This window comes from Echiichthys vipera (assembly GCF_963691815.1).
Source record: "Echiichthys vipera genome assembly, chromosome: 11".
Taxonomy (NCBI): domain Eukaryota; kingdom Metazoa; phylum Chordata; class Actinopteri; order Perciformes; family Trachinidae; genus Echiichthys; species Echiichthys vipera.
This window is the reverse complement of record NC_139836.1, coordinates 9813191-9827291: the sequence shown is the minus strand read 5'-3', so window position 1 is coordinate 9827291 and position 14101 is coordinate 9813191. Positions and strand designations below refer to the sequence as shown.

The 14101-nt window shown below is 38.9% G+C and overlaps 1 protein-coding gene across 1 annotated transcript in view; it reads right to left on the bottom strand.

Annotated features, from left to right (window-relative positions):
• Positions 1 to 12018, bottom strand: part of rmdn2 (regulator of microtubule dynamics 2) — a 33439-nt gene extending 21421 nt beyond the window's left edge. Inside the window, exons 1-2 of the mRNA XM_083922668.1 lie at positions 11978 to 12018; positions 9572 to 10026 (exon numbers count right to left, since the gene is read on the bottom strand). Coding sequence (XP_083778794.1) covers positions 9572 to 10017 — 446 coding nt within the window. The 5' untranslated portion in view covers positions 10018 to 10026; positions 11978 to 12018. The remainder of the gene's footprint in view (positions 1 to 9571; positions 10027 to 11977) is intronic.
• Between the last annotated feature and the right edge of the window lie 2083 nt (positions 12019 to 14101).

The window sequence follows — 14101 nt, the reverse complement described above, 5'->3', positions numbered from 1 at the left end:
CAACAGCAAATGATCTGTATATGATAGCAGTATGACAGCAGCACAAATAGATGAGTCATAATGTTCGGGAGCAGAATCAGACTGTGACGCCAAAACCCCTGTCTATTAGACCGAGCAAAGTGCGTTTTATCGTTTATGGATTTAAATGAATTTAATTTAAATATCTAAAGTTACACATTCCCCCCTCTATAAAACAGATGAAAAAACGAGTTTGTTCTAGATATCCATTTTAAGACCAATTTATGTGAGTTTTGATGGAGACATTATATTTTAATGGACATTAAGCGATATAAAGTGAGACCCATGATTGTACTTCATTTATATGCAGGAGCTTAGGAGGAGATGGAGACTGTTGCCAGACTTTACAGTATCTTTATTTTAATCTCTGTATTTATACCGTCATTTTGAGATGGTGTGTCAAAGCTTTCTACAATCCCCCTCTCTGTACTAACCCCTAAGTAAACCCTAAAACCTGCAGGCAAGGCTCTAACAATTTATTGGCCAACACACCCCAGCTTAAAAAACCTGAATGTGTGTGCTTTTGTGTTTACCCTGACTGTTGTGGTGTTTCTTCTCTGTCTGCCATATAACAGCGCACTGCCTTGCAACAAACAGGTCTGGATTCTAACAACAGCAACATAGTCACATTATTGGACTTGTGTCATTCATTCATTCCCTTATTCATTCATCCTTTTGTCCTTTTATTCATTCAGCAGTCCGTTTTCCCTCCCTCCCTGCAGTTATTTACTCAGTGGAGCTGGAGAGAGCAGCAGACTACTGGGTGATCAGCGCATTCCTGTCACGCCATTCCACGGCTCATGAATCACTTGAGTTGAAAGAAAAAGAAGCTAAGGATCTATTTGTATTACTGTGCGTGTTAATGTAATGTATGTATGTTTGTGCAAGAAGCATTATTGTCCTTGCAATGTTACCAGCAGTGAAAATCTCTGAAAGAACAAGTCTAAATATTGTCTTTAGCATTTCAACACTGACTAAGTACATAATATACCAGCAGGCCCTTCCATGACTCATACATGGCAAGAAATCATAGTATATTCTGCAGGCACATTCACTAAGAAAGGGCAGAAGAAAAAAATTACACCACAGCAGTTGCAGCACATGAAACAGAGAGTGAGAGAGACAGACCTTGTGAGCTGATACTCATAGTGCAGATTTGGTGGAAGAGATTCACATTGGCCTATGCAGATTAGGAGTGCCCCTGAATAACAATTTACAAAGTCAAATTTGATTGGTCAAGTCTCGCATAGTCGACTGTTTTTTTTCCTCATCTATGACATTGGCATTCATCTTTTTCACACAGACAAAAGGGCTAAAATGTGCCAGGCACCACACATTTGTGTCCATGTTCTTGTGCGAGTGCGCTGATTAATAAAGCAAATAAAAATATCACACACTTGCAAATTACGGTTTCACAAATTTGAGCAGTTGCTTGCTTTTCTTTTTTATATCACTGTTAATCAAATATCTTTGTTTTTTCACCACACTTCACTGTCCAAGAAATAGCGAATAGTTTAAAATACCAGTTTAATTAATAATTAATATAATAGCATTTTACGCTATGGACACATCCTAAATAAGGCATCCAAGAAATCAACAGAAAACCTCTGAATATCAAAACACCAGTTAGTGCCAGAATCAGTAAATGTGTTGCTTGTATAAAACACAGGTCACTGCAACATTTGGTTTGAAAAGTTTACATTATCTGCCCATGCTGTATCCAACCTTGCAACATTCTACCACTCTGGTAAAGTTAAAGACTGGAAAGCTTTAACCTTCATTTCCACCAGACTGTGTGCCCACCAGAGGAAATCAGTCATTCATTATACAGACCCCAAGGGGTAATGAAGGGATCTCTCAATAGAGCTAAGCATTGGAAGTCTCTGCGGTTACACCATCCAAAACAAACCTGAGTTACCATCCCAACTTCATCGGGCCTTGGAACATGCAGCACAGCTTATTCAGCCTTTGTAGCTGTGGTGACAGGACCAAATGAAAGTCTGCTCTACAACAATGGTTGACTGACTGGAGAGAGGCCCGTCATTTATTCTCTATCCCCCCCAGAGTCTGTGCAGGGACAGACTCTTTGGATGTTGATGCCTAATGTCCCACTGTTCAGCTGCTAAACCACCTAGTTGACAACTTCACTGGGTTTCTAACTATGCACTCCTCTATTGTGGCAAGTATTACACATGGGGAAATAATGTGAAAAAAACCCCAGTCACTGATTTGTCACAGACCTGTAATGACACTGCAAGTCAATAATGAATGCAATAATTCATCTGGCATCTACGAGGCAGCCATAAATAGCACTTCTCTTAGGATGTTGTAACACTTTGTTCTAAAATTAGTAAGAGGAAGAAACTAAGGGATTACACACAACTGTATACGAATTACATTTGGCAAAAAGGCAAGAAACACCTACACCTACTGAATGACTCTCAGGAATTGAGTAAGAGTTGAATATCACTCTTTTGTTTCACCTGATAGAGCCCTGGTGCAGAAAAGAAAAAAATATATATATATTTTAATCTGGTAAAGGACCACAGGGCGGATTCAAAACCAGGTTGATGCAATAAGGACTCAGCCTTTATATAAGATACACATGCTCTCCACCAGGAGAGCTACCGAGGCACTTTGCCTTTTCCTATGTAACTGAAGCAACTGTTGGCCTTTACTAGCTGGTTAACCCACATAGACCCATTTTTGTCTATTTTGGGAGAAATCAGCAGTTGTGACAGTGGTCGTGGTATATATCATCTAAAAGCTGGGGAACAATTTGAGATGCAGCTCAGCAATGTGTGTAAAGTTGATTTATTTTGGCGAATGGTGAGCCCCGCTGTGTTCTGGAAACTGTTCAGAAACCCCTTATTGTCAATTTCCCTAGGAGAGCTATCCATCCTCTGAATGCCCTACTGTAGGTCTCTAGTTTGTGGCTGTAAGGTTTCATGAGGCTGTGATTATCCCAGAGTCATATCCTACGTTAGAAAAGGCAAAATAACACATTTGTACTGTATGTGAAAAATTGCATAGTTTTAGCCCCAAACTCCATGGGATTAGCATAAAGTGAGCATGTCTGTAAAGGGGAAAACCTGAGTCCTTTACATGAGAAAGTCAGGGAAGGTCTAATTTATTCAGTTATCTTACAATGTGTTTGCCTATTTGCAATAAAAGCTGATAAATATATGTAACAGGTTACACACGGAACCTTTAATGTATCACTGAATATAGGAAACACTGTAGGAAGCAAGATCCGCATCCCAAGATTTACATGAAGGAGCCCTGCTGCACTCGAGGTTGTAGGATTTTAGAAAAGCCATCGTTACCCATTAAAGCAAACATGAATGGGAGTGGCCAGGATGTGGGTGGTCGACAGATAGGTCAGAGATGGGCCAGGGTGACTGGGGACACATCAGACAGCTGAACATGTCTGCTGTGTGTGCGAGGTATACAATGTGTGCAATTCAATAAATGTGTTTGTTTGGGTAAAAGCCTTTTATTGAAGCATGAATCAGTGGATATAAATGTGAATGTCTCGGATATGGACAGCTGCAGAGCAACACGTACCATGACGTCACAGAGAAGTTTGGCTTAAGCTTTTAATCACAAAGCAGACAATGAGCTCCCCTTTTCTCTTTCTAAATATTTCTGCGTGTTGATCAGGCTTGCCCGTCACTAAACAAAACTACTGCTTAAATCTGCTTACATCAACAACTATCCAATGTCAGAAACGCTATTTATTTTAGAAAAGGAAAAAAAGAAGTGGTAATGTCCTTGAGCAACGGGATGTGAATAAACTTAGTGAGAACTGTTCAAGGAATTACAAGTTCCTACAAGAAATGTTTAAATGAGGCCTCTGACAGTTTGGCACACAGACAGGGTGATTGATGGGTCTCCTTACCTGAGAGAGAGGTAGCTCTGAGGAAGCTGTTGTGACACATGAGGAGTGAACAGAATAAACAGTTGGAACTTTCAACCTTTCAGTGGCTAGGTGAGTGGGTGTACATGTTCCCTGTTTTGATCGACACTACCCTGCTCTATAATCTTAACATTACGTCACACACTAATTGTTCTGCACAAGTAATGTGCATCATTACACAGACTGAGGTTGGAGTCTACATGATAACACTTTAAGACATCTACAGTGCATCATGGGGGCATCCATAGTGAATTGTAATGCATTCATAATGCTTCATGACTTCACTCATAACACACATCATGTTTTCTGATGCACCATAATAAAACATTATCAATGTGACATAATTAATCATACATTTGAGTGTTTTATGGATGCTCTTGACTAGTTATAAACTAGAGGTTGACTGATGGGGCTTATAATACATTATGACCTATATATTCAGTGGTGTAGTGGTAGTTGGTGAGATGGGTGTCCTACTAGTTGGATGGGTAGGTTACAGAGGAGGAGGCAGGAATATTCTCCTCTATATTCCACTGTCTTTTTGGCTGATAGATGGATATACTGAGGTGGGTATACCCCATATACCTGTGTATTCCCACCACAACACTACCTATACACACCTATATACACCTCAAGAATCAGATATAGTAAGGACTCACAGTATGTTAAAATAGTCCATACAGCATTGTATGTGAAGTATAACGCATTTGCATGCATTTAAAAAAACCTATGCAGCATCATAAGTGATAATTATGTAAAACGCCAAAATATGAACAAACCATGCAGAGAACCAGAGAAAGTGTCTGCTTTAGGAATTAAACCTTAATTCATAAAACCAACATGATATACTCACTACAGGCAGTCATAATGTATTATAAGCCCCATCAGTCAACCTATAATGTATAACTAATCAAGAGCATCCATAAGACACTTCAACGTATAAATCATTGTAAGTCACATGTTCTACTGTTGATATAATAAATCAGAAAGCATTATTTGTGTTTATGAGTGCAGTCATGAAAAACCATGAATGCATTATGATTTACTATGAATGCCCTCATAATGCACTATACGCTAGATGTGGTCTTCATAGAAATACATATCAGCACAAATGTTAGAAAACCATTACGTTCACAAAAGCAGTCGGCTTGAGGAGGGTTTAAACACAAGCCTTTGCCTATTCATGGTGTGCATCTATCATGGTCTGCAGCAGAGCTTAGATTTTTTTTGACGGCCCTGTTCTTGCACAATGCCCCCTGTTGGAAATCTGCTGCCCCACTAAAGCTGCCATTTACAGTTTAATAAACTATACAGTTGAAGGTATGTTATTCTCCTCTAATTGAGTAAATCAGTTGTTGACTGATGTGAGAACAGATGCCATACAGTTTTAGCTTTCAGTCATAGCTTCAGCAATGTTGAACTGAGATGTGTGCACATTTTGCTCCAAGCAATAAATGCACTAATCTTGCTAATCTTAAATGTAGTCTGAAGGCTTTAGATTTCAACAAACATGCAACATCTATTACCCAACCCACTGCATCACAGCTCTTATGGGGTTATTGTGTGGAGATATTGTGCTCCAGTCAAACAGACATGAAGAGCCCTTTAAATGCATTTGAGGATTAGGGGGTGGAACTGACTCATCTGGGGGAACGCTACACATTCCCTAAGGGGCTGGAATTTCTTCACTGCATCATTCCCAGTAACCCCCACACCCTCTGCTCATACACATAATAGAGCGGCAGGAAAGGCTCTTTAATTATGGGAGGTGTGTGCGTGATGTGATTTCTTTTAAAACATAATAACCCTGGCTGTAATTAAGAGCATTTGATGCGGCCGACAACTGTCACTCAAAACTTGTGAACCACATGTGCTAGAGGGCTGTCTTACACCTCCCTCTGCTCCTTAAGCCAGTGAGGAGGGTGGTGGTAACATAAGTAGAGGGAGGTGGACCTGAAATGTTTATCCATCTTGACAGAAGAATCATATGATATGGTGTTATTACCTGTCCATGAGCTTTCTTACTTCCAATACCAACAAACTTACATGACCCGTAATATTTTGTGTCTGTACTTTTCATGCTGGCTTTGATTTTTTTTTTTTTTTTAAATAATAATATACTGTTTGTTTTTTATGACGTTAGCTTCTATCCTGGGTTACACAAACTAACACAAATGCACTTTACCCAACCTTTGCATGCTATGTAATTCTTGGAGGACATAGGTGGTAAAACACAAAAACGATTAATTATCAGAGTGCACTCGTTCACTCTGCTTACTTTATGTTGAATGTTGTTGTAAAAATGTGCTCGGAAGCAGTTTATTGATCATTGCGGGACAGTAACAGAGAAGAGGAGGAGCCCTACAGCTCTTATCTCTGGATCACTCTACACCTAAAAACTTTGTGGTTAGGATGTAAAAGAAGCTGCACAATTTCTTCTTGCCACTTCAACATCCTACAAAAAGTAAGAAAAAGCTAATCCAGTCCAAGTACTGAAGTGACAGACACAATGTCCTTGCACTACCATATTCAAATTCAGCATTCTGTGATTTGATACAATTCTCAAATCGCATATTTAAGTTTAATAAAACCTTTAGCCTGGCTGACTGCACTACATTAAAGTTTTTGCTTAATTATCATCATTTAAATGTTGATATTTGGTTTTATGAGATGAGATTTAAAATTACAGTCCATTCAAAAGAAACACATCTGTTGTTTATGTTATCAAAGGTTGGCATGAGTTCAGGGTATTTGGCTGAGGATGGAGGTGGATGACTGAGCATGTGGTGCTTGATTAGTCTGATATTCTCTGCAGCACCTCGGGCAAACGGCATACTGTCAGAACTAGGGCTCGGCGATATGATGATATATATCATCAAAACAAGGGATGCACGTTATATCAGTACCAATAAATGATTGGCCGATAATGGGCAACTTTTTACGTCTGATATGAAAAATTGTTCTTAGGTGAAGTGCTCTATAAAAGAATGCCAGTGGATGTTTTTGATGTACTTTACAACTGAAGAGTGAGAACAGTTCTTTGCTTTCTTTTGGTTGTGTTAACAATAGTTATTTAGCGGGTAAGATCAGAGCTATGGAATATAAAACCATCCTTCTTTACTCACTACATCTAAGCCTTTCTTACCATCAGATGTGTATAAACCATAGGTCATGAACTTATTTTCAAAATACAGAAATGTGAAATTATGAAATCCATGTTGTATCTTCATTGTGACGTTGAAAAAACAGCAGCCAAACTGCATTACTGTTGTATTTATGTAATTTAGACGTCATTGTATGTTTTTAATTCACACAGGAGTATACAAAAGTAGGCTTACAGTACGGCTATTTCATATAGACCATTTATTTATTTATTGAATTACAAGAAAACATGCTGTAATGTTATCATTATCAAGATATGAAATTACCTATATTCAGATAGAAGATTTTGAGATTGTTAATTTAGTTTAACTTACCTGAAATCAATATATAGTTTGTTGTAGTTTGACCTGTTGAGATATTTATCTGTTGCTTATCTTTCTTGTTAGTCTGTAAACCAGACATATCTACCAAACTCATGTTTCATTTGTTCTAGCATTTGCTATTTGCAATTGGTGATACCAGTCTACTATCGTGTGTATATCCACTGGAATGATTTACATTAAGAAGTTACAAATGCATGATGACATTTTTATGATTTTGTGGCGGGAGCTAATATTGAGAATTTGCAGAAAAAATCTTCTAATATATTAAAGAAATGCTCAAGTTTTTGTGATCAGAAGAATGTACCAAAGTTACATACAGTGGCATATATTTACAGCTTTTCTAAAACCCTTTAGGGTTCAACTTTTATACTGTGCCAACTCGTGAGCAGCAGCAAAATATTGTAAACAGTGGAGTCTGCTGGACGAACTATGTAATGATGACACTGATGCTAAATTATAACAAGCACCTTTTTTTCATTTGACCGGAAAAGTTCTATTCATCAACACCCAACATCAGCATCCATATACAAATTTCAATACAATATGTGATGATGGCTACTGTAGTTGGATAAAGTAAAAATGTTATGCATGTGAAATGGTGCACTGCATGAGTCTGCACACTCAATAGTGCAATAAATTATACTCTGTGTCCATTCCATACTATATCAAGTACACGTGTAATGATTATTCATGACAGGAATTGCAATTAGAAAAACAATAGATTCTGATGCAAGTTTGGTGCAGTGGCAACAATCAGACGTCACATAGCCCCTTTGGGATCCAGACGGACTTTTCCCCGAACATATAATTTCTACAAGAAACGGCAGTAAGACTTAGAAAACAATCGTAGACATTCAAAAGGTAGTGTCTGAGTAGTCACAATTTGAACCAGTAGGCAGGGCACTATTTTTAGGGGCACTTTGGGCAAATTAAAGTAATAAACAACTATGTCTGGAGTTTTGAGTGGCTAATTATTTGCCTAATTATGTTCACAACCTGCAGCTACAACTTGAAAATGATATATGAGGCTTTTTGTGGCAAAGATGCTAGGTATGTAGAAAAATACAAGTTTAAAGTAGCAGAACATATGAGCTTTTTATTGTTTATGTATCTAGCACATTCAAATAACAGCTGCTATTTTGAGTTTGGCACACTTATCATTTCATTTTTCACAAGTAACATTCTTCGAGTATTGGAGGTCCTGATTCCGAACTATTAAGCTGATAATCTTACATTCTTTATGTGAAGGGAAAAAATTGAACTGGGAGAAAGGAACTGCTGAAATTGACGTGATCAATTTCAGATGTTTTGCTAAAGAAGAAGTATCACTCGTGTGTGGGAACTACAAAAACATCAGTCCACTCGTGACTATACAGTCTTGTTACAGATGGATGTTCATGCTGGTGGGCCCAAATGATTATACACTCTAATTTTCTCTCACATACAGTATGCAAGCAAAATACTTACGCTGTAGAGCCCTGTTAGGTCTAATATATATTTAAAATACATACAAAACAAGGTCTTAACATAAATTTCATTTTTGTGCACGTGTTTTGGCTCCTAGAGGAGACATAAGCACGCTTTTTGGCTCCCAAGGGAGCACTTAAACAAGCCTTTTGGCTTCCAAGAGGACACTTTAGCACAGGTTTTGGCTCCTAGAGGGCACTCTAATGTGCGTTTTGGCCCCCAGGTACAATTCGATGCCAAATGTAATGCTACAGTATTCCGAGCACATGATGTTCCGGCAAATCAATGATTTTCACGGGAGCAACCAAAGTTCTGGCTTTGATCAAAGGTCCATATGAAATGAATATTTGTTTTACAAGTTAGCCAGGGACAGTGTGTGAGCGTGATCAGTTTAACTGTTAACATTTTGTGCTGTACTTTGTGCGAGTTTGTTTAAATCCTGTAAACTTGAATGCAATTGGTGGATTCAAATAAAGCATTTAAAATCTGTGTGGGTTATTGTGGGTTGGTGAGTTTGTGCTTTACTCACAGGGAAAACACATTACTGCCTTAGAATATGTTGTAGCAAATGTGAGTTGCAATAATGAAATAATCTGATCAATGTGGTGGGGTAAGACCTACTGTAGGTGAAAATTGTGTCGATTATAAAACTGGATTATTTAATCTCCCAGTAAGTACTCACCCTCCCTCACTCTCTGCTTCCTCTGAGCTCCGACCCTCAGCTCTGGCCCCAGCGACGGCGCCTGCAGCCCTTTTCCTCCGTGTTGGTGTGGTCCTGTGGAGAGGGCTAGCTCGGCGCGCCTCCCCACGTCCCCTCAGTTCATCCCTGACTTGGTCCTGCAGTGTCGGCAGAGCATTCTTCAGTGACTTCATCTCATCCTTTAGCTCGGATACACACTTGATCAGGGCCTCAAGGCGCTCCAGCACCTCTGCCTGACATCTCGGCAGACCTGGACCATCCACCAACATGATACCAGTCTGCTGTTCATTGGTGCGGTTGAGGTAAAACCCCGGGCACGAGCCTCTTCGCCTTGACCTAAAGCCCTGGTAACATACCACAGCCAAACTGATGCCAGCCACTCCAGCCAACGCTCCCAGAACCAGCACCTTGCTATCTGCCTGGGCCATCCTGCAGACCTACGGAGAACATAAACATCATAAACATTTCGCTGAAATTACATAATGGAAATATGAAATATGTGGGGTGGCTTTTATAGCCTTATGGATCACTCTGGTAATTAATAGTAATTAAATAGTAAAATCCTTTAGTCTATATTCAGAAAATAGAGAAAAATGCCCATCACAACTTTCCAGAGCCCAAGATGATTCCTTGGAGTTGCTTGTTTGTTTCCTTACTAACAAGAATTAACAATGAACAATACAATGAAGCAAATAATTTGGATATTTTCGCTTGAGAAATAACTGGTATATATATATATATATATATTATTATTATTTTTTTTTTTTTTTTTTATTACCCAAATTGCTGCCTATCAACTAAGCAACTAATTTTGTCAGTTAAATAAATGCACCATCTGAACATCTGATGTACTCCGTATAAACTGATAATCAGTTCTATGAAATTAATATTTGGTTTACAGGTTAGCCAGTTTGTGAGTGTGTGTGTTCAGTTTAACAACTGTTAATATTTTGTGTAAGGTATTATAGTGCTGGTCATGATAAACTGTAAATAGCAGCAAGTGATAATCAGATGAGTAAAATATGTATACTGACAAAATTACAAAATGTAACTAATAGTCAAGAGGTCCTGGCCGCCTGCTTGATTTTTACTATTTGAGAGATATACTGTATATCTCAATAACAAAGAAGTGTAGTGTAGTGACATAAATCAGCTGACAAATAGACAGATTTATGATAGACCTTCCACTTTTAACACAATTACTTTTTTAATATCTCAATGGCTGACAGGAGCAGAGTATGCTGGTGGGCCTCTAGGATCATTAACTCCCCCTCCCCTTAGTCCAATCCGTTCTTTAACGCACTTCAAAACCAGCAAAAAAAGATCATCTCAGACCCCTCCCATCCTGCAAACCACCTTTTCCAGTCTCTCCCTTCAGGGAGGTGCCTCAGGACACTTGTCGCAAATTCCCTCTGCTTTAAAAACAGCTTCTAGCCCTCAGCAATAAGAACACTAAATTCCCTCGGATAAACATAACACTAAGGACTTTTGAAGTGGTCTACTGTAGTAATCCCACTGTATACTGTACATAGTGCCTTGTCTATAGTCTTTGTCTGTTCTTTTGCCCTATGTTCTGTTGGTAAGATTTGTGATGTGGTTTGTATTCACATTATTTCTGTGTGATTTGTGTTGTTATATTTGTTAATATGACCTGAAGCAGAGTAGCATCATGTACCAACCACAAATACTACCAATCCTGTTGCCTGGCATCTAAATGTATCTATCTTTGACTGTATAAAATGGTATTTAGCTATCTTTTATTATCTATTTCAGACTGCACTGTTTTCAGACACTTATTACATAAGGCAAATACTGACTGTCAAGAGTGTGGTAACTCTATGGGTGAAGCACAAGGACACAGCTTCTCTAAAAAGAAAACATCAGGGTCTCATCTATGTTTCAACATTATTCTCCCTGTGTGTCCTCGAAATGTCCTGTCATTTAAACGAGAGGTGAATGTTTATAACGAGTCCTTGTTGCTTAAGCAAACTCTACGGTGAAGCAAGGCTCATCAAGTGACCTTAGATAATAGGATCAACATACTAATCACACAGCTCGAGCGTGTTAATGAGTCGTAAACCAAAAGAGAGTAACAGCACCTCTATAAAGCCTGAACACAATAAGAAATCCAATGTTTGACGGGGACTCAAACACACGTCATCCTTATTAAGTTCACCTCGTCATTACTAGGCTAATGATGCTAATAAGCTGCCTTGCTGCTAGCTAAAAGTCGCCAATGTGCTAACACTCACAACAAAGTTACTACCCAAGGTTGAACGGCTGAATGCAGTCAAATGTTCACGTTTAGCGATACCGTATCACAACGAGTCGTTACATAAACACGTTATTTCTAAATAACGACATAATTGATGGAAACAGAGCTCTTACAGCACAGGGAAGAAGGGAGGCACTTCTGTTGACTTGACAGCTCGCTTGTGTCACCGTCAAAACATTTCGTGTGGGCTACAATGGCGCCACAATGAAACGTTCCGGGATTCAACTGTGTCAACCTCACACTGAAAATTACAACATCATTGGCTTCGTCTTATTTGCACGTTATGCGCAAATAAATGCCCAGCAAAAATGAATTTTATTTTATATACATTGATACTTTTTAAAGGTTAAATATGTAGAATCTTCATTAGAAGCTACCGTATATTTAAGATAATAATACACCCACAGGGCGTTTTGATGGGTACAGAATGAAAGTATTGCTTTTCCATAAAACATTTAAACATTTTTTAGGGTTTGACAATGACTTTCTGTCAAGTTCTCTTTACATTTTACCAGCCAATAGCTTTGGGCATTGGGGGTTGCCAGGGTTGTCTGTTGTTGGGTGCAGCAACTGTAGGCTGGCACTGGGTGAAATGTAGTTTGCCATTCCTAAAGCTGCTTATTTGTCCCAGCAGAGTGACCAGAGAAGGGCAAAAACCAGAGTCAATATAGGCCAGGCATTCACTCGATTGACTGAGATAAAGGAGTTCTTGATCTGTGAGCTTTCATGTTTACCGCTGTAACGGCTAACGGTAACGGTAACTCCTCTGCAATACTTGTTTTATGGTGCGATTTGCCGGAGGGGATGTGTTCAAACAGGCTCAAACAGACTCCGGGCTTCTGTAGGCTACTGGGCCGGGTCTGACCAACCTAGCAACCTGAGTGGTGGAATTATTTTTTGTTGTTGCGACTACTATCTTAAGACACTAGATGGCGGTGTTCTGCTCATTCTACATATTCAACCTTTAAACAACAAAAATATTCGACCTAAATTGATCCTATTATGACCTCTGACCATTTAAACTCATGTCATCACTGCTATGTGGAGTGTGCATGTTTCCACTGGTCAACCCCAACAATCTATAGAGATTCACGTCAAGTGAAAACAAAACAAAAATGACGCTAGGTGTGTTGTGCCTGAGCGTGTTACTGCAGATCTTTAATAGATTCCTGACCTATCTGAAGTTAGCCTACCTCTCTATTTGGATCCTCTGCTTCAGACGTGTATTGCTTGAAAAGCTTTCTCTTTCATCAACCTTATCATCAACAACACAAGTGAATAATCAGTGAGCAAAGTTCAATACAAGACCTTTAGGAATTTAAGGAGTAGATGAACAGGCAATGATAACTGCATTTGAAGAGACTCATCACTAGTTAGGCTAGGTTACTTAAAAAGTTGAATTTTGAAAGAATGCCTATGTGTTGCACATAAAGTTCTGTCTATAATAGATAGCAATACATCATCTAAACAAAGAATGATTAATGGTATGCTGCTCTAAATCACTTAAAAACTAAGACCTACCTCTGTGATTCCCTCCTCTCACAGTGTGTCCATGCAGTGAGCTTGGACCGAATGTACAGCAGGTTTTAAAAACAACGAGCAAACGTGTTATCACATCAGATGTCGGCCTGTGGTCAGCGAACATGGAGCTGTCCTTACTGGGGCTTATTCTAGTGTGACAAATGGCTTTTCTTTTGGAGGAGAGTCAGAGTGGTTAACTAGTGATTGACTTTATGTTTTCCACATTATAAATCTGTAACACCCCACTTAAGTAGGAACACCACAACTTCTTGTCTATAGTTATGATATTTTAACAGATATTTTGTTCATCTGCAGACAAAAGTTCTTCATTAATGGTTTGAGAAACTTTTCACTCGAAAAAAACAAACAAACAATGAAATTGATGACCTTTAGAGTTAGTTCATTAAGTTACATAAATGGGATCATCATGTTTATTTGACTTGGCAGAGGTACATGAACTCTCGTAATGGCTATTTCTCTCAGCCTTTAACAAGGTAAAAGCCATATTACTGGGAAACAGAGGTAACAGGGAGTTCCCTTGCATAATATGATGTGGGGATTGCTACGTGCGGTTTCTCCCCTGCTTTCTGAACACAGTATTGTTCCTTAGCCCACAGCCTGCATTCTGCCTGCACAGGGAACAAAAAAACCCACCTAAAACCAAGAGGCATGGCAGTGCAAAAAAAAAAAAAAACAACCTTGCCCAGCGGTTCTGG